The sequence below is a fragment of the Rutidosis leptorrhynchoides genome, chromosome 11, assembly GCF_046630445.1.
Source record: "Rutidosis leptorrhynchoides isolate AG116_Rl617_1_P2 chromosome 11, CSIRO_AGI_Rlap_v1, whole genome shotgun sequence".
In the NCBI taxonomy this organism is placed as follows: Eukaryota; Viridiplantae; Streptophyta; class Magnoliopsida; order Asterales; family Asteraceae; genus Rutidosis; species Rutidosis leptorrhynchoides.
Window position 1 is genome coordinate 379631104 of NC_092343.1, and position 27472 is coordinate 379658575.

At 34.2% G+C, this 27472-nt stretch overlaps 1 protein-coding gene across 1 annotated transcript; it reads left to right on the plus strand.

The window, feature by feature from the left end:
* The first annotated feature begins 496 nt into the window (after nucleotides 1-496).
* Nucleotides 497-25597, plus strand: LOC139875982 (uncharacterized). Its single transcript, XM_071863280.1, has 7 exons — nucleotides 497-1837; nucleotides 1919-2234; nucleotides 2655-2748; nucleotides 3040-3979; nucleotides 23571-23747; nucleotides 24074-24292; nucleotides 25397-25597. The coding sequence occupies exons 1-7, from the start codon at nucleotides 497-499 to the stop codon at nucleotides 25595-25597; spliced, it is 3288 nt and encodes a 1095-aa protein (XP_071719381.1).
* The last annotated feature ends 1875 nt before the right edge of the window (nucleotides 25598-27472 follow it).

Below are 27472 nucleotides of genomic sequence, written 5' to 3' on the forward strand. Positions count from 1 at the left end.
TAAGATTTCCGGTGATACATCCTCGTTGAATGTTATGGATACCGCTAACAACTATTTGCCTAAAAAAGCAAGTAAAGGGGTTGTTTATGCTTCTGATTCGTCCAATTGCTGCTGGAATTCCATCGGCAACTGGAAAGCTTCATCGAAAATTTTACATGCGAAAAAATCGACTAGGAAAGGGAAAGGCGTTGAGGATCCAAGTGGGATTAATTGTGTGACATGTGGTAATAGAAGATCGAAACTGAGTAAGAAGCCATCGTCGTCTAGGAATAGCAAGAAGAAGGAGGTGAGCCAATTGATATCGGAAAACAGTATTGGAGTTGAGGAATTCGGCACCAATCTTGGTCTAAAATGGACCAAGAAAGATATGTAAGTGTCTTCTTTCTCTGTTCGTATCTTCTTTTTATTTATGAAGATTATTTCCTTAAACATTCGTGGGTTCGGGTCCGGGAAAGAAAGTAAGTTTGGTGATGTTAAAAGCTTATGTTTGGTCGAAATGCCCTCTATTCTAGCATTTCAAGAAACTAAATGTCATAACCTTGTCGACAATTGGATATTCGGGCTTTGGGGTTCTAATGATTGTGGGTATGTTCAAAAAGAAATGATTGGTAAGTCGGGGGGACAATTAATAATTTGGGATAAAAACATCTTCGAGGTTTATAGTGAGCTAATTGGTGACTTTTTTATTGCTATACGGGGGAAATGGAAACAGTCGGGAAATGAATCGATTATTGTCAATGTGTACGGACCGCATGATGACGCCAATAAATGTAAGTTTTGGGATTCGCTTGACAAGATCTTGTGTATTGATGGTGTGTCGTGGGTCATTTGTGGGGACTTTAATGAGGTTAGAGATAAGTCGGAAAGATTGAATTGTGAATTTTTTTATAACCGGGCTAGGAGGTTTAACGAGTTTATTGATAGAAATAGTTTAGTGGACATTCCTTTGGGTGGGAGAAAATTTACTAGGGTTAGTGATGATGGGTTGAAAATGAGTAAACTAGATAGATTCTTGGTTTCGGACGACTTTCTTAGCTTTTGGACCAATCTAAAAGTGGTGGCTTTAGATAGAACTGTATCGGATCATTGTCCTATTATGATGTCGGATGGTGAAGTGGATTTTGGGCCTAAACCGTTTAAAATCTTTGATGATTGGTTCGTGGTTGAGGGTATTGACAAGGTTATTGCCGATTCTTGGTCTGGTCCAATGGGGGGTAACCAGAAGGATTGCGTTTTTCGTAACAAGTTAAAAAGATTAAAAGGAGACCTTAAAGAATGGAGTAAAGTTCACTTTGACAAGCTTGATTGTGAGATTGAGTCGGTTAAAAAGGTGGTAACGGATCTTGAAATGAAAGCAGAAGTAGGTAGTTTAAAGGATGAAGAGCGGACTAAATGGCTAAACTCAAGAAAAACATGGATGGAAAAGGAAAAAATCAAGACAGGGATGCTAAAACAGAAAGCTCGTGTTCGTTGGATGATCGATGGAGACGAAAACTCAAAATATTTTCATAATTCCTTAAAGAGGAAATATAATAAAAACAACATCCGGGGGATTAATGTTAATGGGTCTTGGTGTGAAAATCCTAATACAATCAAAGAAGTTGCTTTCAACCATTTTAAGAGCATATTCGAGGTACATAATTCGGATGGACCAAGCCTTGAAGGGCTTTTTTCTGAATTGATTACATCAGCGGACAACGAGCTCTTAGAAGCTCCTTTCATGGAAGGGGAAATTTGGGAATCGGTCAAATGTTGTGGTAGTTCGAAGGCCCCGGGACCGGATGGGTTCAACTTTGGTTTTTTCACAAAGTTTTGGTCCATAATCAAAGATGATTTGGTAGGTGCTATCAACTAGTTTTGGGTTTTTGGCGAGTTTTCAAAGGGTTGCAATGCCTCTTTTGTTTCCCTTATTCCGAAGAAATCGGACCCGCTGAGTTTTAGTGATTATCGCCCGATTAGTCTTATTTGCAGTTATTATAAAATTATCGCGAAGAAGTTGTCTTTGAGAATTTGTAAAGTGGTACCTAGTCTTGTAGGGAAGGAACAGAGTGCGTTTCTTGTGGGTAGATATATTCTAGACGGTGCGTTAGTTGCAAATGAAGTGGTCGAAGATCTTAAACAAAACAAAAAGCACGGCCTAATTTTTAAGGTAGACTTCGAGAAAGCCTTTGATTCGCTTAATTGGGATTATCTTCTTGAAGTGATGAAATGTATGGGGTTCGGTACCAAATGGTGTAAGTGGATTTCCTCGTGTCTTAAATCGGCTACAATCTCCATTCTCATAAACGGGTCTCCGACAAGTGAGTTTAATCTTAAAAGGGGCGTTCGCCAAGGTGATCCCTTATCACCTTTCCTTTTTATTATTGCAGCGGAGGGACTTAATATCCTAACGAAAAAGGCGGTTGAGAGAGGGATGTATAAAGGGGTGGAGGTGGGTAAAGATAAAGTCGTCATTTCTCATTTGTAATATGCGGATGATACGATTTTTTTTGGCGAATGGAGTAGACGTAATGCGCGAAATTTAATGTACTTGTTGGAATGTTTTGAACGGGCTTCGGGGTTGAAGGTTAATTATAATAAAAGTCAATTATTTGGGATAGGCATTAGTAATGATAACGTGGAAGCTCTTGCTTCTTGGTGTTCATGTCTTGCAGGTCGGTTGCCTTTCATGTATTTGGGTATTCCCGTGGGTAATAAGATGAAGAAATTGAATGATTGGTCCCCGGTGATCGAGAAATTTAACAAGAGGTTAGCGGACTGGAGAGCAAAAATGATTTCATTCGGTGGACGGTTAACTTTAGTTAAGTCGGTTCTCTCTAGCCTACCTCTCTATTACTTCTCGCTCTTTCGTGCCCCTACTTGTGTGCTAAATTCTCTCGAGAGTGTGAGACGGAAATTTTTTTGGGGCGGGACGGGTTCTAAATCTAAAATGTCATGGGTTAAGTGGGAAAAAATCCTTCTTCCTCACGAAGAAGGAGGTTTAAATATCATGTCCTTAAAAAGTAAAAATTTAGCTCTTCTTTGTAAGTGGTGGTGGAGGTTTAAAACCGAAACTAACACTTTGTGGGTCGCCGTAATTCGTAGCATTTATGGTTCTAATGGAGGTCTTGTGCTTGGAAACGGGCTTGTCCGAAAACCAAACGCTAGCCTTTGGAATTCTATTTGTGTTGCAGGAAAATATGTGGACGGGTTAGGGATTTCTTTCTCTAAGTCTTTCATACGCTTGCTCGGGGACGGGAAAAGCACCTCTTTTTGGAATGACATTTGGGTGGGGAACGCAAGCCTCAAAGACAAATTCAAAAGATTATACAGGCTCGAGATTGACAAAGATATCAACATCAGTAACAAAACCGAAGAATTTAAGGGAGATGGGCTCGGCAATTGGGCCTATCCACCTATAGGACGAACGAATAGTGAACTAACTGAATTGCGAGATACTGTTCGGAACTTGCAGCTGATCGAAGATAAAAAAGACTGTTGGAGCTGGAATCTCAATTCGAAGGGTACATATATGGTCAAGGACTATTCGGTTCTAGTGGACAAAGTCATCCTACCACGTGCGGTTAATTCAATTGAGTCGTTGCGAAATGGTTTGGTTCCAAAAAAAGTAGAGGTGTTTATTTGGCGGGCGAGATTAGGTCGTATACCGGTAAGGTTCGAGTTAGATAAACGGGGCATCGATTTGAACAGCGTGAGATGTCCGATTTGTGATGGTGACATTGAGACGGTGGAACATATACTTTTTTCTTGTCAAATGGCCAAAGACATATGGGCGAAAGTCCTTAAATGGTGGGGGTATAATTTGGCTTTATTCGGGTATGAGGATATTTTTAATGGTACCTTCGGCTACGTAGCACATGATCACAAAAGGAACCAATGGCAAGCGGTTTGTTGGGTGGTTTGTTACATTATATGGAAGAATCGAAATGCAAAGGTGTTCAAGAATAAGCTCGAGACGGTCCCATCTTTATTTAGCGAGGTTCAAGTTCTTTCATACGATTGGATTTCACGACGTTGCAAGGGTCATATTATGGATTGGCTTCAATGGTTCTCACAACCTTAGTTTCTCTCTTCTGTTAGTTGCAATCTTTGCAATTAGCTTAGGGCGGTGTAATTTGTTTTCTCTATTTCTTTCGTGATGTATTGTGTTGTTAAGGTTGCCCAGTCAACCATGTACTATTCGTGATTGTTTAATATAAGTCCTTCTTGCTTTTCAAAAAAAAAAAAACAACAACAGCAATTACAATAATAATCACAACAATTATCCCAACAATCGCAACATCAATCGCAACTACAACAAACGGCCCAACAACAACAACAACAACAACAACAACAACAACAACAATAATAATAACCACCGCAACAACAACAACAACAATCAGAAGCAGCTATGCCAAAGGTGTGAAAAGTATCACTCAGGGTTCTGCACCAAATTTTGCAACAAGTGTAAAAGAAATGGTCATAGCGCGGCAAAGTGTGAGGTCTACGGACCAGGGGTTAACAGAACGAAAGGAACAAATGGTGTTGGAATGAGTAATGGCAGAGCAAGTAGTGTCGGAGCAAGTTATGCCAATGTAGTTTGTTATAAATGTGGAAAACCTGGCCACATTATTAGAAATTGCCCGAACTAGGAGAATACGAGTGGACAAGGCCACGGAAGAGTTTTCAATATTAATGCGGCAGAGGCACAGGAAGACCCGGAGCTTGTTACGGGTACGTTTCTTATTGACAATAAATCTGCTTACGTTTTATTTGATTCGGGTGCGGATAGAAGCTATATGAGTAGAGATTTTTGTGCTAAATTAAGTTGTCCATTGACGCCGTTGGATAGTAAATTTTTACTCGAATTAGTAAACGGTAAATTAATTTCAGCAGATAATATATGCCGGAATCGAGAAATTAAACTGGGTAGCGAAATATTTAAGATTGATTTGATACCAGTAGAGTTAGGGAGTTTTGATGTAATAGTTGGCATGGACTGGCTGAAGAAGGTGAAAGCAGAGATCGTATGTTATAAAAATGCAATTCGCATTGTACGAGAAGAAGGAGAACCCTTAATGGTGTACGGAGAAAAGGGTAACATGAAGCTACATCTTATTAGTAATTTGAAGGCACAAAAACTAATAAGAAAATGTTGCTATGCTGTTCTAGCACACGTCGAGAAAGTACAAACTGAAGAAAAGAGCATCAATGATGTTCCCGTAGCAAAAGAATTTCTCGATGTATTTCCGAAAGAATTACCGGGACTACCTCCACATCGATCTGTTGAATTTCAAATAGATCTTGTACCAGGAGCTGCACCAATAGCTCGTGCTCCTTATAGACTCGCACCCAGCGAGATGAAAGAACTGCAAAGCCAACTGCAAGAACTATTAGAACGTGGTTTCATTCGACTAAGAACATCACCATGGGGAGCTCCTGTTTTGTTTGTCAAGAAGAAGGATGGTACATTTAGGTTGTGTATTGACTACAGAGAGTTGAACAAACTTACCATCAAAAACCGTTATCCACTGCCGAGAATTGACGACTTATTTGATCAACTACAAGGCTCGTCGGTTTATTCGAAGATCGATTTACGTTCTGGATATCATCAAATGCGAGTAAAGGAGGATGATATTCCAAAAACTGTTTTTAGGACGCGTTATGGTCATTACGAGTTTATGGTTATGCCGTTTGGATTGACTAACGCACCAGCTGTGTTCATGGACCTTATGAACCGAGTGTGTGGACCATATCTTGACAAGTTTGTCATTGTTTTCATCGATGACATACTTATTTACTCAAAGAATGATCAAGAGCATGAAGAACATTTGAGAAAACTGCTAGAAGTATTGAGGAAAGAAAAACTGTACGCTAAGTTTTCAAAGTGTGCATTTTGGTTGGAAGAAGTTCAATTCCTCGGTCACATAGTGAACAAAGAAGGTATTCAGGTGGATCCAGTAAAGATTGAAACCGTTGAAAAGTGGAAAACCCCGAAAACTCCGAAACACATACGCCAGTTTTTAGGACTAGCTGGTTACTACAGAAGGTTCATCCAAGACTTTTCCAGAATAGCAAAACCCTTGACTGCATTAACGCATAAAGGGAAGAAATTTGAATGGAAGGGTGAACAAGAGAAAGCGTTTCAGTTATTGAAGAAAAAGCTAACTACGGCAATTATATTGTCATTACCTGAAGGGAATGATGATTTTGTGATATATTGTGACGCCTCAAAGCAAGGTCTCGGTTGTGTATTAATGCAACGAACAAAAGTAATTGCTTATGCGTCTAGACAATTGAAGATTCACGAACAAAATTATATGACGCATGATTTGGAATTTTGCGCGGTTGTTTTTGCATTAAAGACTTGGAGGCACTACTTATATGGGGTCAAAAGTATTATATATACCGACCACAAAAGTCTTCAACACATATTTAATCAAAAACAACTGAATATGAGGCAGCGTAGGTGGATTGAATTATTGAATGATTACGACTTTGAGATTCGTTACCACCCGGGGAAGGAAAATGTGATAGCCGACGCCTTGAGCAGAAAGGACAGAGAACCCATTCGAGTAAAATCTATGAATATAATGATTCACACTAACCTTACTACTCAAATAAAGGAGGCGCAACAAGGAGTTTTAAAAGAGGGAAATTTAAAGGATGAAATACCCAAAGGATCGGAGAAGCATCTTAATATTCGGGAAGACGGAACCCGGTATAGGGCTTAAAGAATTTGGGTACCAAAATTTGGAGATATGAGAGAAATGGTACTTAGAGAAGCTTATAAAACCAGATACTCAATACATCCTGGAACGGGGAAGATGTATAAGGATCTCAAGAAACATTTTTGGTGGCCGGGTATGAAAGCCGATGTTGCTAAATACGTAGGAGAATGTTTGACGTGTTCTATGGTCAAAGCTGAGCATCAGAAACCATCAGGTCTACTTCAACAACCCGAAATCCCGGAATGGAAATGGGAAAATATTACCATGGATTTCATCACTAAATTGCCAAGGACTGCAAGTGGTTTTGATACTATTTGGGTAATAGTTGATCGTCTCACCAAATCAGCACACTTCCTGCCAATAAGAGAAGATGACAAGATGGAGAAGTTAGCACGACTGTATTTGAAGGAAGTCGTCTCCAGACATGGAATACCAATCTCTATTATCTCTGATAGGGATGGCAGATTTATTTCAAGATTCTGGCAGACATTACAGCAAGCATTGGGAACTCGTCTAGACATGAGTACTGCCTATCATCCACAAACTGATGGGCAGAGCGAAAGGATGATACAAACGCTTGAAGACATGCTACGCGCTTGTGTTATTGATTTCGGAAATAGTTAGGATCGACATCTACCGTTAGCAGAATTTTCCTACAACAACAGCTACCATTCAAGCATTGAGATGGCGCCGTTTGAAGCACTTTATGGTAGAAAGTGCAGGTCTTCGATTTGTTGGAGTGAAGTGGGGGATAGACAGATTACGGGTCCGGAGATAATACAAGAAACTACCGAGAAAATCATCCAAATTCAACAAAGATTGAAAACCGCCCAGAGTCGACAAAAGAGCTAAGCGGACAGTAAAAGAAAAGATATAGAGTTTGAAATTGGAGAAATGGTCATGCTTAAGGTTTCACCTTGGAAAGGCGTTGTTCGATTTGGTAAACGGGAGAAACTAAATCCAAGGTACATTGAACCATTCAAGATTATAGATCGTGTCGGACCAGTAGCTTACCAACTGGAGCTACCTCAATAACTCGCGGCTGTACATAACACTTTCCACGTCTCAAATTTGAAGAAATGTTTTGCTAAAGAAGATCTCACTATTCCGTTGGACGAAATCCAAATCAATGAAAAACTTCAATTCATTGAAGAACCCGTCGAAATAATGGATCGTGAGGTTAAGAGACTTAAACAAAACAAGATACCGATTGTTAAGGTTCGATGGAATGCTCGTAGAGGACCCGAGTTCACCTGGGAGCGTGAAGATCAGATGAAGAAGAAATACCCGCATTTATTTGCAGAAGATACGTCAACACCTCCAACTGCTTAAAATTTCGGTACGAAATTTATTTAACGGGTAGGTACTGTAGTGACCCGAACTTTTCCATGTATATATATATATATTAAATAAAATTGTTATTTACATGATTAAGTGTTTCCAACATGTTAAGCAATCAAACTTGTTAAGACTTGATTAATTGAAATAGGTTTCATATAGACAATTGACCACCCAAGTTGATCGGTGATTCACGAACGTTAAAACTTGTAAAAACTATACGATGACATATATATGGTTATATATATAGTTAACATGATTTTATTATAAGTATGTATCTCATTAGGTATTTTAACAATGAGTTATATACATAAAAATGAGACTATTAATTTAAGAAACTCGAAAACGATATATATAACGATTATCGTTATAACAACGTCTTACTAGGTACATATGAATCATATTAAGATATTGATATACTTGGTTAATTATGTTAAATGATAAGTAAATATATTATTAAGTGTATTAACAATGAAATACATATGTAAAAATAAGACTACTAACTTAATGATTTCGAAACGAGACATATATGTAACGATTATCGTTGTAACGGCATTTAACTGTATATATATCATACTAAGATATATTATATATCATAATATCATGATAATATAACAATTTAACATCTCATTTGTTATAATAAACAATGGGTTAACAACATTCAACAAGATCGTTAACCTAAAGGTTTCAAAACAACATTTACATGTAACGACTAACGATGACTTAACGACTCAGTTAAAATGTATATACATGTAGTGTTTTAATATATATTCATACACTTTTGAAAGACTTCCAGACACTTATCAAAATACTTCTACTTAACAAAAATGCTTACAAATACATCCTCGTTCAGTTTCATCAACAATTCTACTCGTATGCACCCGTATTCGTACTCGTACAATACACAGCTTTTAGATGTATGTACTATTGGTATATACACTCCAATGATTAGCTATTAGCAGCCCATGTGAGTCACCTAACACATGTGGGAACCATCATTTGGCAACTAGCATGAAATATCTCATAAAATTACAAAAATATGAGTAATCATTCATGACTTATTTACATGAAAACAAAATTACATATCCTTTATATCTAATCCATACACCAACGACCAAAAACACCTACAAACACTTTCATTCTTCAATTTTCTTCATCTAATTGATCTCTCTCAAGTTCTATCTTCAAGTTCTAAGTGTTCTTCATAAATTCCAAAAGTTCTAGTTTCATAAAATCAAGAATACTTCCAAGATTGCAAGTTTACTTCCAAGTTTTCTAAATCCATTCCAAGTAATCATCCAAGATCAAGAAACTTTTGTTACTTACAGTAGGTTATCTTTCTAATACAAGGTAATAATCATATTCAAACTTTAATTCAATTTCTATAACTATAACAATCTTATTTCGAGTGGAAATCTTACTTGAAATTGTTTTCGTGTCATGATTCTGCTTCAAGAACTTTCAAGCCATCCAAGGATCCTTTGAAGCTAGATCTATTTTTCTCATTTCCAGTAGGTTTATCCAAGGAATTTAAGGTAGTAATGATGTTCATAACATCATTCGATTCATACATATAAAGCTATCATATTCGAAGGTTTAAACTTGTAATCACTAGAACATAGTTTAGTTAATTCTAAACTTGTTCGCAAATAAAAGTTAATCCTTCTAACTTGACTTTTAAAATCAACTAAACACATGTTCTATATCTATATGATATGCTAACTTAATGATTTAAAACCTGGAAACACGAAAAATACCGTAAAACCGGATTTACGCCGTCGTAGTAACACCGCGGGCTGTTTTGGGTTAGTTAATTAAAAACTATGATAAACTTTGATTTAAAAGTTGTTATTCTGGAAAAATGATTTTTATTATGAACATGAAACTATATCCAAAAGTTATGGTTAAACTCAAAGTGGAAGTATGTTTTCTAAAATGGTCATCTAGACGTCGTTCTTTCGACTGAAATGACTACCTTTACAAAAACGACTTGTAACTTATTTTTCCGACTATAAACCTATACTTTTTCTGTATAGATTCATAAAATAGAGTTCAATATGAAACCATAGCAATTTGATTCACTCAAAACGGATTTAAAATGAAGAAGTTATGGGTAAAACAAGATTGGATAATTTTTCTCATTTTAGCTACGTGAAAATTGGTAACAAATCTATTCCAACCATAACTTAATCAACTTGTATTGTATATTATGTAATCTTGAGATACCATAGACACGTATACAATATTTCGACCTATCATGTCGACACATCTATATATATTTCGGAACAACCATAGACACTCTATATGTGAATGTTGGAGTTAGCTATACAGGGTTGAGGTTGATTCCAAAATATATATAGTTTGAGTTGTGATCAATACTGAGATATGTATACACTGAGTCGTGGATTGATTCAAGATAATATATATCGATTTATTTCTGTACATCTAACTGTGGACAACTAGTTGTAGGTTACTAACGAGGACAGCTGACTTAACGAACTTAAAACATCAAAATGTATTAAAAGTGTTGTAAATATATTTTGAACATACTTTGATATATATGTACATATTTGTTATAGGTTCGTGAATCAACCAGTGGCCAAGTCTTACTTTCCGACGAAGTAAAAATTTGTGAAAGTGAGTTATAGTCCCACTTTTAAAATCTAATATTTTTGGGATGAGAATACATGCAGGTTTTATAAATGATTTACAAAATAGACACCAGTACGTGAAACTACATTCTATGGTTGAATTATCGAAATCGAATATGCCCCTTTTTATTAAGTCTGGTAATCTAAGAATTAGGGAACAGACACCCTAATTGACGCGAATCCTAAAGATAGATCTATTGGGCCTAACAAACCCCATCCAAAGTACCGGATGCTTTAGTACTTCGAAATTTATATCATATCCGAAGGGTGTCCCGGAATGATGGGGATATTCTTATATATATATGCATCTTGTTAATGTCAGTTACCAGGTGTTCACCATATGAATGATTTTTATCTCTATGTATGGGATGTGTATTGAAATATGAAATCTTGTGGTCTATTGTTACGATTTGATATATATAGGTTAAACCTATAACTGATAGTGCTCCAAATGAACATATATTTAGTATCAATATCCCTCCGATATGTAAAGATTTCAGTTGCAATTGTTCCATTTTCATGTAATATTCATTTATATTAAATAAGTGCGAAGACAAAAGGCGAAAACAACGAATTGAAGACGCAAAGGTCCAAAAAGCTCAAAAGTACAAGATACAATTAAAAAGGTTCAATTTATTGATAAGGAACGTCTAAAAATGACAAGAGCACAAGTTACGAAACGCAAAGTACAAAATATCTCAGCATACGCAAGGACGTTCGAAAATCCGGAACCGGTACATGAACCAACTCTCAACGCTCGACGCAACGGAAAAAAATTACGAGTCTACTATGTATATAAATATAATATAATATATAAATAATTATAAAAATTATTTATATATTATATATATTTAAATAAAAACCGTCGGCAGCCTTGGATCTTGAACTTGTGGGCTGGTTTTGGAACCTCCGCGACTTGCGGAGCTGGAAGGCCAAAATGGCCGCGACTCGCGGAGCAGTGAATTTCAGTTCTGGCTATAAAAGCTCTCGAGTTCTGCATGTAAAAAAAAAAAAACATAATAATAATAATACTCCCTAGTATAATATAAATAAATATATATAATATATATATATATATATATATATATATATATATATATATATATATATATATATATATATAATATAGATTAGTGTTATATTAGATTAGTTTGGGTTATGTAAAGGTTATTTTACGGGTTTTTGAAGTCGAAATTCTGTCCGTATAACACTACGCGATAAATACTCAATGTAAGTTATGTTCTCCTTTTTAAATTAATATCTAGTAGCTAAGTTATTATTATGCTTATTTAAAACGAAGTAATCATGATGTTGGGCTAATTACTAAAATTGGGTAATTGGGCTTTGTACCATAATTGGGGTTTGGACAAAAGAACGACACTTGTGGAAATTAGACTATGGGCTATTAATGGGCTTTATATTTGTTTAACTAAATGAAAGTTTGTTAATGTTAATATAAAGATTTACAATTGGGCGTCCCTATAAATTACCATTTACACTCGATCGGACACGATGGGCGGGGTATTTATATGTACGAATAATCGTTCATTTAACCGGACACGGGAATGGATTAATAGCCACTAGAATAATTAAAACAGGGGTGAAATTACATTCAAGGGTAATTGGTGTAATTGTTAACAAAGTAGTAAAACCTTGGATTACACGCAGTCGATAACCTGGTGTATTCATTAAACAAAGTATTAAAACCTTGTTACAATTCGAATCCCCAATTAGTTGGAATATTTAACTTCGGGTATAATAATAATTTGACGAGGGCACTCGCACTTTATATTTATGACTGATGGACTGTTATGGACAAAAACCAGACGGACAGATTAAATAATCCAGGACAAAGGACAATTAACCCATGGGCATAAAACTAAAATCAACACGTCAAACATCATGATTACGGAAGTTTAAATAAGCATAATTCTTTTATTTCATATTTAATTTCCTTTATTTTATATTTAATTGCACTTCCAATTATCGCACTTTTATTTATTGTTATTTAATCGCACTTTTAATTATCGTACTTTTTAATTATCGCAATTTTATTTTATCGCACTTTTATTATTCGCAATTTCATTATCGTTATTTACTTTACGCTTTAATTTAAGTCTTGTATTTATTTTATATTTTACATTAGGTTTTAACTGCGACTAAAGTCTTAAAATCGACAAACCGGTCATTAAACGATAAACCCCCTTTTATATATTATTATATATAATTATATATATTTTGTACAAATATAGTTGTTTAAAAATATAGTGTGCAATAAGCCCGCTCCCTGTGGAACGAACCGGACTTACTAAAAACTATACTACTCTACGATTAGGTACACTGCCTATAGTGTTGTAGCAAGGTTTAGGTATATCCCATTTGTAAATAAATAATTAAAACTTGTGTAATTTGTAACGTATTTCGTAGTAAAATATAGTACTATCACGTACCCCCACGCTACCACATCAAGTTTTTGGCGCCGCTGCCGGGGACTCGGCAAAACGCTATATTTTTAATTTATTTTTGTATAAATATATTTTTATATATTTTTAGAAAAAAAAAAAAAAAAAAAAAAACGTCGAATTAAAAACTGTACCAGAGTTGAATTTTGGAACCCCGCGACTCGCGGGGTTTGCTGCTTGAAATACCGCGACTCGCGGAGACACTCTGACACACGTGACAGAACCCTAATTTCACATTAATTACGGATTTTATTATTATTATTATTAATAAACCCTAATTAGTTTAATTATTATAATTAGTTTAAGTTTTTTTTAATTAAATTGTATTTTAAATTTTTATTAGTTTTATTATATGTAAAATTAATAGTTTTAATAAATAAATAATATAAAAATAATATTTTTATAAAAATTGTACTTTTTACAACTTTTTGTATATTTTTATATTTTGTCCCTTTTTAATCGTTTTAGCATAATATTTGTATTTTTAGCTCATATTTAGTTTTAAACTTAGTTTTTGCCATAGTTATTTTTACTTCTAGATTTTTAGGCTTTGCCGTAAAATCCCTTAAGTGCTTTTTCTTTAGACTAAGATTTAGGTGCTTTAGAATTTTGCGACGCCGTTTTTATATTTTAGTATCTTTTTAAGTTATTACCATTTGGGATATAGTTTTTCTTTTAAGCTTTAATATTTTAAGACGCAACTTTTAATTCTTAGTTTTTAATTCCTTTTTAAGTTACGACGCCCTATTTTCTTGTTTTTATTTTTCGACGTTTTTCGACGCGCATTCTTTTTCTTTCTTATTTCTCGACGCTTTAGTTTTTAGGACTTAGAAATTTTCTCTATTTCTTATCTAATATCTCAAACAGAAAGAAAAATTATTTAAGTGGTTAAATTAATGGACGTTGACAATTTTCTGCTTCGTAGTAATAGTTGGATTTGTTAGTGGCTGAGTTGTGAGCTTCCGATTTAAAGGGTTCTGGCTCCCTGCTGCATCTTTTGGCTATTCGAAACGTGGGCAAAAGCAGAAAAGTCTATTAATTGGACAACTTATATAAGTTTTTCTATTTTTATAACTAATAGGATAATTAGTAAATGCACCACATTGTAGCTAAAATTTGGCCATCGCAATAAAATGGAAAATTTTGAAAACAAGGCTATGGAAACTCTTTTTGATATCCGAAATTAATTAAATCAATACTCTCAAACGAGTGTTGATAAAAATTCATTCGGTCAATCTTGGATCACGAACGACGAAACAATAACTGGTTGTGAAATTTGTGGAGATTATCACTCAACATGGGAATGTTACTATTACGTTCCTATGGAAAATTACGCACCCACGAAACCTGAATGGAACGATTACGAAGAATACAATTCAAATTGGGATTATTCCCAAGAATATATCCAAACTCAACAACCAGAAGACGAGGAAAATTATGTGCCTGAAAATTCTTTAGATTATATGAAAATCAAACTCGAAGAACTCAATGCTCAAAATGAACAAATGAGAGAGTTTGTAAACCGGCAAGCTGAAACTCTATCAGACTACACACCTGTTGATCTGAGGAGTATTGTACAAGAAAAACTCATATCATCGAATTTTGATGAATTCAAGAGCTCCGAAATCACCAACTATCCCGATGATACTTTTTATTCAGTCTTACCAATTTCACAACATATTGACACATTAGCCTCTACCGACGAAATCATCAATCCATCAATGGATGATGAAGAAGAAGTAAGGGTGACAAATTGGTACTCTTGGGAAAACGATAACGTTGAAAATTTTACCCCCAAGGCCAAACCAAACTTCACCATTCCACAACCTTCCAACCCAATATTCTCAATAGACGAGTCATCCACCGGAAATGAACTACAAGCTGTAATAGATAATGACACCTCAAATTTCACCCAATTGGGTAATAGAGGTGAAAATTTTGATCCTGAGAATAAAAGGAAGGAAATATTAGGAATTGTCCACCCTATAGAAATAAGAATGTCGGTGTATATCGATCCATTTGACCAAGAACTAAAAAAGAGACATATCCATTTACTAAAAGCTACACTTAAAAAAGAATTAAGTAGTGACGATCGGGAGAGTCTAAACTTTAAACCCATTGATATATTATACACCACCCGAGATGTAAATAACTGGCTCACTATTCTAATTCTTGGAACTTATTCTACTGACTTCACATGTCGTCAGCTAAGTGTGGGGAAGTCTAACCCCACTTAACGTTAAATTAGGGGTTCGGGTTAGTGCATAACTCGTTAATAAACATGCATAATAAATTAGGGTAAAAGACGCATTTTTAAAGATTAGCAAACAGTTCAGAAAAGCAACCGTTTTTGAAGAAAAATATGTGTGATAAAACAAGAAGGAATGAACGATGAGCCGCGCCATCTATCATTCGACGAGCTTTGTAATTACAAACTGGGTATTTTCAATCACTTTTCTACACTAATCACCCTCATGAATTTATAATTATAGTCTGATTTCATGCTAATGAGGGCATTGCATGATCTCAAGTGTGGGGAAGGGTTATAAATTCTCTCGGGTTTACACTTGGTTTATTTGCCAAATTTTGTGAAAATTTGAAAAATTTTCAACTAAATGAAGTCAAAATCATGTTTATACATATTTATGAACGATGAAAACTAGGTGTTAATACCGAAATTATCGATACCTCGAAAAGGACATAAATTGAGAAACACCCTAAAACGGTTGAATTCATTTAAAATGGAATAAAGGAGAATAAAAAGGCAAAGAAAGAAACTAAGTGTGGGGAGAATGTACCAAGTTATTCAATTAAAAACTATCTATCACATGTTTCTGTAAAGTTTATTGCAGGTGCTTTTGTTTGGACTAAATTAACTGTTTTACCCTATTTACTGTAACATACTTGAAAGAAAGATGGATCTACACGATGAATCAATTCCATCATTAAAAGGAAGTAAAGTCTTCCGAAAAAGACACGCGCTTCTTGATTTAGGTCAAGAAGTTGTCGTCCAGACCAGCAGTAGGTTGACGAAAAATCTAGAAAAGTCATCACTAAAATCAGCAGGAAATCCACGGACCTCAGCATAAAACAGGGTCGCCAAGTGGTCAGACTTATCCTAACCATGAGAGGGTCTGTCTCGTAAAATGGGGAGGGCACCGTGCAAATTAGCTTGATAAGACTAATGAATCAGACTCCTAGAAAGGATAATCTCCTTAAAAGATTAAAAATCAGCTTTTAAGACTGATATTACTCAATCCTTGAGATTGACCTTAAAGATTGAGAATTACAAACTCATGGAATTCGATGATATCTAAACTCGAGCTTGAACGAGAAAATATTTTGATCAAAATTAAAACCGATTTGTTTTCTGAAAACCTATTTTCAATGCGTTCATTACCATTGAACGTAAAATCCTAGGAATTCACCTGGAATTCATTAGGTCACCTGAACCAAATCGGGTGTCAACCATAAGAACGGTGGTTGCATAGCATGGTCAGAGACAGGACCTTGTGCCAGACAAAAAAAAAATCATAGGATGATCTTTACTATTGCTCCTACAAAGGATAGTAATAGCATCTGACACGTTATAAGACCATAATCAAAAGCATGTCACGGGACATTGCCTTAACAGTTGCTTGTTCAACGCTTTCCTTTACAACCGGATGGTAGTTTGCCGAAAGGTAATATACGGGACAAGTAAACTGGACGTGTTGCTTTCCTAATACAAGGTTAGCAAGTGGGTAACACAAAACCACAAGTGTTGAGCTAAAATTTTCAAATCTGAAACCCACAAAACCCACAAAAATATTTTGCAACACCGGTGAAGGGTTATTCCGGAAAACTTGTCTAGGGTAAAAGCTAGATTGAATTTTCAAAAGATCAAATGTTTTCATAAAGATCCAATTTCCTAACGGATCTAAATTTTCATAGTCATGTGGGACTGTAAACCGCCTTTCAAATGTGCACTTTGCTTTGGAAACCGAAAGTAAATCGGCTATTTGATTGCAAGTGTCGTTGACCTAAACCCGAGGCAACTGTGGATGACACACCCACCTTTAACCATGGTTCTATCGTTACTATCATTGTTTATACCACCATATCAAAATCACTGATGTACAAAGTGTGATGAATAAAAAAGTGATTCATGTATATTTTTATTTCAAGACTGTATTGCTTGAGGACAAGCAACGTTCAAGTGTGGGGATATTTGATAGTGCTCCAAATGAACATATATTTAGTATCAATATCCCTCCGATATGTAAAGATTTCAGTTGCAATTGTTCCATTTTCATGTAATATTCATTTATATTAAATAAGTGCGAAGACAAAAGGCGAAAACAACGAATTGAAGACGCAAAGGTCCAAAAAGCTCAAAAGTACAAGATACAATTAAAAAGGTTCAATTTATTGATAAGGAACGTCTAAAAATGACAAGAGCACAAGTTACGAAACGCAAAGTACAAAATATCTCAGCGTACGCAAGGACGTTCGAAAATCCGGAACCGGTACATGAACCAACTCTCAACGCTCGACGCAACGGAAAAAAAATTACGAGTCTACTATGTATATAAATATAATATAATATATAAATAATTATAAAAATTATTTATATATTATATATATTTAAATAAAAACCATCGGCAGCCTTGGATCTTGAACTTGTGGGCTGGTTTTGGAACCTCCGCGACTTGCGGAGCTGGAAGGCCAAAATGGTCGCGACTCGCGGAGCAGTGAATTTCAGTTCTGGCTATAAAAGCTCTCGAGTTCTGCATGTAAAAAAAAAACATAATAATAATAATACTCCCTAGTATAATATAAATAAATATATATAATATATATATATATATATATATATAATATAGATTAGTGTTATATTAGATTAGTTTGGGTTATGTAAAGGTTATTTTACGGGTTTTTGAAGTCGAAATTCTGTCCGTATAACACTACGCGATAAATACTCAATGTAAGTTATGTTCTCCTTTTTAAATTAATGTCTAGTAGCTAAGTTATTATTATGCTTATTTAAAACGAAGTAATCATGATGTTGGGCTAATTACTAAAATTGGGTAATTGGGCTTTGTACCATAATTGGGGTTTGGACAAAAGAACGACACTTGTGGAAATTAGACTATGGGCTATTAATGGGCTTTATATTTGTTTAACTAAATGAAAGTTTGTTAATGTTAATATAAAGATTTACAATTGGGCGTCCCTATAAATTACCATTTACACTCGATCGGACACGATGGGCGGGGTATTTATATGTACGAATAATCGTTCATTTAACCGGACACGGGAATGGATTAATAGCCACTAGAATAATTAAAACAGGGGTGAAATTACATTCAAGGGTAATTGGTGTAATTGTTAACAAAGTAGTAAAACCTTGGATTACACGCAGTCGATAACCTGGTGTATTCATTAAAGAAAGTATTAAAACCTTGTTACAATTCGAATCCCCAATTAGTTGGAATATTTAACTTCGGGTATAATAATAATTTGACGAGGGCACTCGCACTTTATATTTATGACTGATGGACTGTTATGGACAAAAACCAGACGGACAGATTAAATAATCCAGGACAAAGGACAATTAACCCATGGGCATAAAACTAAAATCAACACGTCAAACATCATGATTACGGAAGTTTAAATAAGCATAATTCTTTTATTTCATATTTAATTTCCTTTATTTTATATTTAATTGCACTTCCAATTATCGCACTTTTATTTATTGTTATTTAATCGCACTTTTAATTATCGTACTTTTTAATTATCGCAATTTTATTTTATCGCACTTTTATTATTCGCAATTTCATTATCGTTATTTACTTTACGCTTTAATTTAAGTCTTGTATTTATTTTATATTTTACATTAGGTTTTAACTGCGACTAAAGTCTTAAAATCGACAAACCGGTCATTAAACGATAAACCCCCTTTTATATATTATTATATATAATTATATATATTTTGTACAAATATAGTTGTTTAAAAATATAGTGTGCAATAAGCCCGCTCCCTGTGGAACGAACCGGACTTACTAAAAACTATACTACTCTACGATTAGGTACACTGCCTATAGTGTTGTAGCAAGGTTTAGGTATATCCCATTTGTAAATAAATAATTAAAACTTGTGTAATTTGTAACGTATTTCGTAGTAAAATATAGTACTATCACGTACCCCCACGCTACCACATCAATAACTCACCAACATTTTTGTTGACGTTTAAAGCATGTTTATTCTCAGGTGAATACTAAGAGCTTCCGCTGTTGCATACTAAAATAAGGACAAGATTTGGAGTCCATGTTTGTATGATATTGTGTAAAAACTGCATTCAAGAAACTGATTTCGATGTAACATATTTGTATTGTAAACCATTATGTAATGGTCGTGTTAAACAGGATATTTTAGATTATCATTATTTGATAATCTACGTAAAGCTTTTTAAACCTTTATTTATGAAATAAAGGTTATGGTTTGTTTTAAAAATGAATGCAGTCTTTGAAAAACGTCTCATATAGAGGTCAAAACCTCGCAACGAAATCAATCAATATGGAACGTTTTTAATCAATAAGAACGGGACATTTCAGTTGGCTCTGTCAAACATATCTTCAACAAGTTCCATCCCTTCTATCTAGCATGCAAAAGATCCAAATCCTGTAAGGGAGGATATGAGGGGTTAGCACGAAGCTAATTGAATGAAACTATCTAATAGGTCTAGCATATAGTACCAACTTATACTAAGCCACGACAGCTAGCAACAACATACATCAGGAAACAACAACAACAATGCTCCAATAAGAGGCCCGACAGCTTATACGGGCCTTCGACCACTAGCTGATCAGGCCAGGGTTTACCAATAGTTCTAACTACTAAATCTCCAGTATAACCATCCTCACGCAACGAATATGTCATTCTGAGCTATACTCAACAGATAATAGAGAACAGGACCCAACCTGCTAAGGCAAGGTTGACCTCCTTGAGTTGAACCTAACAAGTCAAGGTTCACCTCTTGAGCAGAACCTAACAAGTCAAGGCTTTAAACAACTAGTGCATTATCAAGCAACAAGCAATACAACAATACCCGTAATACTACTAAAAGCATGACAACCCTACTACTGTACGTTCAATAGTAATTCTACAGCAATACAAATACTCCATAAGACAACTAACAATGATAAATCCTAGTAGCACAACTTGCTACTACAAACTACACCCGGAGGCAGTCCCACTCACTGATTACCAATAACGGAAAGTTCTCAGAGGTCTAATCTTTCTGAGCCTTCTCTTTGTCTTTTGCACCTAAGATAGATATAATCAAAGTCATATATCATGTTTGAATATTGTACCATCAACAAGACAGATAACATCAAGTTAAAATCAACCACACAATCTAACTTTCAGACCTGCTAACTACACTAGTGATAATCACCCGCACGTTTCAGAAACCTCAACCGTGCGGTTAACACCTCACACGTACGTTTGATCGTTGACCCAACATCCAATACAGAATTAACTAATTCGTACGGTTAACCACGCGAGTGACAAGTGAGTCGTATGAGTCACAGAAGAACCATACGAGTTAACCACAGCTGAACATCAACTCATCTGTATAGTTTATCGTACGGTTGACCACTTCACTCGTACGAGCGACACCTCACTCGTGTGAGTGATGAAGAACATCAACAACAACTTCCATTATGGGTTTCAACCCAAAATCACTATTTGTGATGTTTCTAGCGAATTGCTTGATCACAAAGCACATACAACATATACAAATCATTTTGCAAGCAACACACAACACAAACATCACAAAAACAACAAGATTCAAGCCATTATATGCACAAAACCCATTTAACTTAAAAACCCATTTAGATTAAAGCAATGAATCGATCAAACAAACCTGGATATCAACACTAGATTATGCACAAAATCTTGATTAACTTCAATTCCACACCAGATTCACTTAGGGTTTTGAAGTGATACAAACAAGGTACGAGAGCTAGTTTTGGAAGAGTTCTAGAAATGAACTTAATGAGCAGATACATGCATGCATATTTGGGTTTAAAACCCGTACCCTATAAAACACGAGTATTTACCAGTTATTTGAAATCTTACGTATTTCGTTAGGCATCCCTAACAGAGTGTCGGAGTCCAAATTAAATAAACAAACCTCTTATGTGATCCTTGTCACAAACCGGTCTTAACCACATACTCAAATAATTATAAACACATAATTATTAAAATAACATACAAGGAAAAATTAGCCATTTTCTTCTAGGTCCAGTTTCAGGGTGTTACACACTCAACCAAGTGTGCACTTTTATAGGGTAAAAGGAAATCATGTAGGATACCACGTTTGATGTTAAGCTTCGTATTTTTGGGTGCTCATGGATGTATATACTTTTGAACTGTTTTGAACTGAAATCTCGTGATCTGTACTTATTACTTACTATTAAACATGTGAATTTACCGACCATTGTGTTGAAATTTTAGCATGTTCATTCTCAAGTCTTTAAGTTGCTTCCACTGGATTATTAAGATGTTGAGCTTGGTTGCATTACTTGGAGTTGCATGCTTTGGATAAAACATTATATTAATACGTAGTTATTTTCACTTTTAATACTTTAATGATTGGATTAAGTGTGTTATTTTTTGACGGTTGTCTACGTTTAGTTTTGGATTTAAAAACAATTTTATTTATTTAATAAATGCGTACTTTTGAATACGTCTCATACATAGGGCGTGACCGAGCTTGTGCCTCTTGGTAACACGCGAAGCCATACCGCTTTTTGGTGGGTGTTACACTTTTAATCCTCTCCAACCACAAGCGTTTGTCGTATAGATTAGTTTCCCTCTTCAATGGTCGTATGATGTTAACCTATCGTTTATTTGATCGTTAGCTTGTGATCTTTTGTTAGGAAGTGAGCTCACATCTTAGTGTCCTTTTTGTTTAAGTTTGGGCTCAGGTGTTTAGTCTTACGTATGTATTTTTAGGGCTTCATTCTTTGAATGAAGTGTTCCAAATATTTTATATATATGTGTAATTTTCGTAAAAAATAATCGCTAAATAAGTTCATCTTAATCACAATATATTAATTAGTGGATATGAACGCCTTTTTTATTATTATAAAAACTGTTGATGCATGAATGTAAATCCTCAGTTCTATTTGTTATGTATGTTTATTTCAGTAATTGTTTATCAAACATTATTGTAATAGTATTTCGTACTCTGAATCTCTGATGTTTGGATATTACATATAATTTGTTAATGTTTAATAAATTGTTATTGTGACCGTTAGTTGACTTTAATAGACCATCAACCGATGGTAGGAGACAATCGATCGAGGGTCCTAGACCAACGACCGATGGTCACTACTGTTTACTATATATATGGATTACAGGTTTCATTGTGAGGTTACACACACCCAACACATACGCTAGTCGCTTTTTATCATCTGTAAGTCGATCCTAAACGTACCCAACCGAATAACAACTGTAGGTGTCGATCTAATATCACGTAGGTTCGATTCATCGACCCGGAAGATCTACGTTTATTCGATTAAGCTTGTTCTAGTGTTTTCCGCCTGTAGATCGAGTCTACGTTTATTTTAAAATCCGTTTTAGTGTCTGAAAAACACATAATTTAAATTGAATAAATCCAACGATATAATGGAGTAACAACTTGTTATAGACACTAACACATCTGATTAATTGGATCAAACATTTTTAGTTGTTTAACATTCCAGATTTTGACTAACAAAAGTATTGTATATTTTCATCTTGAATTGATTCTCAATTAAAAAGTGTACACCCATGTTATAAAATGTAATGAAAAAAACTCATAACTAATAAATTTTAGAATTAGTTATCCATATATTTTGATTAATTCAGAATTTAAAGTAGACAATTATTTTAAAATCTGTAAAAAGAAATATAGACAGTGGGACAAAGAAAGTAAGGTGTTAATTATAGTGAACTATATCTTAGAAAAATTTTGCATACTTGTATTCATTCAAAACTTACTAAAATACTTTGGGATTATAAATGTATAAACAATAGTATAATGACCAACTACCATTTTAGTATTGTATAAAAGGAACAAAAGGCAGTTTTTTATATTAAGAATAATTAAGAATTGTGCTCCTATTTGTTCATTAGTTATTACAAAAAGGTCTTTTATTGATGACTTCTAAGTTACAAGTTGTTTACTCTCCTTCTCCCTCATAACTTTTCATCTAATTTCAAATCTGAACAATCTTCCTTTTTCATTTGGCCATTTCAACAAATCCTCAATTTCTCAATGGTAAAATGTGTGTATATTCATAAGTGTATGTACAATTTCACATTTTATATGCGTTTATATAACGAATTTGTGGTTTGAATTTGTGAATCAATGGCAGCAACAACTTGTGCCTTCATGGCTGGAGAAGCTTTTATCATCAGAATTTTTCTCGGTTTGTCGAACACATGAAAATGCCGCCAGAAGTGAGCGTAACATGTTTTGCATAGATTGCAACGATGAAGCATTTTGTTTCTATTGTCGATCTTCTCGACACAAAGAGCATCAAGTCATTCAGGTAAAGTTTAAATCCTTTGCAATTTCTCTTCTACTTCTTCGCTAAAAAAAATTGTAGAGCATGTTTTTGACACTCATTTGTAACTAAAAAGTCATGTTTTGAATATTTTACTTACATTGTATATATGATCTGTTATTATGTCCCCTGAACAATTATAGGGTTAATAGAACGAACCACACTTTTACCACTAATTTGTACCAATTAGAGTGCAATTATTATATACGGAGTATATAAATAGACCATTTGTCGATTATATAAAAAAGAAATCGACCCAATTTGTCGAGGCACTTCTTTGGTGTCGTTACAAAGTTATAACGAATGTGTAGATAAGGAGATCATCATATCACGACGTGGTAAGAGTTTCTGAGATCGAGAAAATATTAGATATCGAAGGCGTGCAAACGTATGTGATTAATAGTGCAAAAGTTTTGTTTCTAAATGAAAGGCCACAACCTAAATCATCAGGAAAAGGGGGTTCACGCATTTGTGAAGTTTGTGGGAGGAGTCTTTTGGATACTTTTCGGTTTTGTTCACTTGGTTGTAAGGTTAGTACTTTAATCTCCTACTCTTAGTTAATCACAATTGTTAATTAGCTTTATTAATTTTATATAAGTTGCCTTTTCTTGACATTATTAGACAATACAACTCACAATATGCATGAATCATATCATGCAAATTCATATAAATATATACAAAACCAACCCATCATCCACCAATAGTATATATATATATATATATATATATATATATATATATATATATATATATATATATATATATATATATATATATATATATATATATATATTCATTGCATAATACACTTTGAAATTTAAGATGTAAAGTCTTGTAGATTGGTTTTTGAAAAATGCAAAGACCACAGTAATTGATGATTGGCATCATGTACTTTTATATCCATTTTGCTTTTAAAAATAATAACTAGTACATCTAAACATAATAAGCATTGATGATTTTTTACTTTTTTCCTTCAAATGTAAAAGTTTGCCTTTTCATTCAAAACTAGTAATGATGTTATTTTGCTTTAATACTTCAAATGTAAAGTTCTTCTTTATTAAGTAGAAGTGTTTAGGTTATCACTATTTATTAAGAAAAGTTGTTTAGATTATTAGCACATTAGGTTATCTCAAATGATGAGACATTCCATTTTCTATGCTCCAAATATGTCTAGTTGTCTATTAACAAGAATGACTAGATATCATTATTAGTTATTTCAATTTTACGAAGTATTTTTTGTATGTGTTTCTCACAAGTGTCCACATTACTATTTTAAAATGTCCCATTCCAAGTGTTCATTTTGTGTTTCAACCAATCAGAACAGATTATTCCGATTAGAGAAGATTTTAAATTGGTGAAAAAATGTAGTTAGTGAGATTTCTAAAAACAATGTGTAAATAGTAAGTGGACATGGCGATAGTATTTATTAACTATTAGCATACAATACATCTCTACATAATATCTTTCAAAAGGTACATAAGTTTTTGCTTTATGAATAAGTGTATAAGTTTTTGCATGAAGGTACATAATTTGGTTGCTTTATGATCATATAATATTCAAGAATCATGATTCGCAACTTAAATAAAAATGGCAACGTGGAGTATGTATGTTAATGTTTTAACTTATTTATGTAGCTTGTGGGGATAAAGAGGAATATGAATGCAAGCTTTATGTTACAAGGACTATTATCACCCACAAGAGGAGTGATGTCAACAACAATAACAAGAACAAGAAGATTAGAGATGATGATGGGTGAAGAAGAACAACTTAGTTACTCTTCAAGACCACCTTCTACTAGAAGGAGAAAAGGGATTCCTCATAGAGCTCCTAATTAACTAAATAAGAGAACAAAACTTACAAAGTAAATTACTAAAGTACTCCTCAAAAGTAAAGACACATAACAAATACCCTTTCCTCATCCTACTTCAAAACCATTGACCATTTCATTGCTATCCTTTTCCCATGCTATATACCCCACCATTTATTATTATCTTAAGTATTGTATCATCTATTTTGGCTAGAATAGTGAAAATATAAAATGATAAAACTAAATGAATTGATGTTAATTGAAAATGATTCTTTGTTCATGTGTATAAAATTTGATACTTTAAAATTTGATGTTTCATTGAATTTTGAACAAAGAGTTGAGATTCTCTATAGAAAGATTCGAACTATTGAATCTTGTTTAATTACAATTAATTATTTATTTATTAAATATATGATCAAGAATATAAGGAACGATCGACAAGTGTCAGCGTGTTGTCCAAAAAAAAAAAAAAAAAAAAAAAAAAAAAAAAAATCTAACTCTATACTTTAACATAAATTTAATAGTTTATAACTATTATACGGAAATTAACTATAAATATATATAGTTATAATTGTTACAAAAAAAATTGTATATTTTTATAAATAATTTTATGATAAAAACATATACTCATATTCTAAATTTAATTAAACTAATGTAAGTTGTAAAAGAAAAAACAAACATGTATTATGCCCTAACCTCAGTAAGTTTTTGATCTCTGTTTGTCGTTTTTTTCTTCTATTAATCAATGAATATTTTTTCACTTAATGTTCGTGAATTCGCGGTTAAAGGTAAATTTGGGTGGGTCTGGCGTATTTGTGTGTCTGAGAGACCGTGTATTGCGGTTTTTCAAGAAACTAGGTGTAAAACAGTAGCTGATAATTGGGTACAAAACTTATGGGGTGCGTCAGACTTCGGATATGTTCAAAAGGAAGTGGTAGGTAAATTTGTGGGGGTGGGGGGGGGGGCTACTTGTTATTTGGGATACCTCGGTGTTCAAAATCATTGACACAAGTGGTGATGAGTTTTTCTCAGCTATTAGGGGTAAATGGAAACATTTGGGTGTTGAATCGGTTATCATTAACGTCTATGGTCCTCATAATGATAGGAAAAAGATATTGTTTTAGGATTCGTTGGATGCCCTCATTAACAGCGTTCGACATGATTATTGTGTGGTGATTTCAATAACGTTAGGGTTGCTTCGGATCGTTTTAAATCTCAATTCTATCAATGTAGAGCCAATAGATTTAATGAATTTATAGCTAGAAACAATTTGATTGAGTTAGCTATTAGTGGGAGAAAGTTCACTCGAATTAGTGATGACGGTCTGAAGTTTAGCAAGCTGGACAGGTTTTTAGTCACGGATAATTTCATGTGCGTATGGGATGATTTATCTATTGTTGGTTTAGATCGTGAACTTTCGGATCATTGCCCCTTGATTCTTCGGGACAAACTAATTGACTATGGTCCGAAACCGTTTAGAGTGTTTGATGAGTGGTTTAATTTTGAAGAAGTTGATCGGGTTATTTTGGAAGCTTGGAACCAACCTATTAGGAGTACCAGAAGAGACTGTATGTTTTGGAATAAACTCAAGAATGTAAAATCGGCTCTTAGAAGTTGGAGTAAAACCAAATATTGTGGGCTTGATATCGAAATTAATGATCTCAAAAAAGAAGCGATGGAATGGGAGATGAAAGCTGAGACTCATTGCCTTAGTGATGAGGACCGTGCTACATGGTTGGATTATAGAAGACATTGGATTGAAAAGGATAGAATTAAAACGAGTTTGTTGAAACAAAAAGCAAGGATTAGATGGACTCTTGATGGTGACGAAAATTTGAAGTATTTTCATACCTCGATTCGCAGGATATATGATATGGCCGAAACGAACGGTTTTATTTATGCG

Bases quoted from the DNA above. Each gene is read 5' to 3' on its own strand.
- LOC139875982 (XM_071863280.1), top strand. From the start codon at position 497: ATGCCCTCTATTCTAGCATTTCAAGAAACTAAATGTCATAACCTTGTC. The intron at 3,980-23,570 runs GTTCAAGTTCTT...AATCAATGGCAG, and splicing joins TCCCATCTTTATTTAGCGAG to CAACAACTTGTGCCTTCATG. The intron at 23,748-24,073 runs GTAAAGTTTAAA...ACGAATGTGTAG, and splicing joins AAGAGCATCAAGTCATTCAG to ATAAGGAGATCATCATATCA.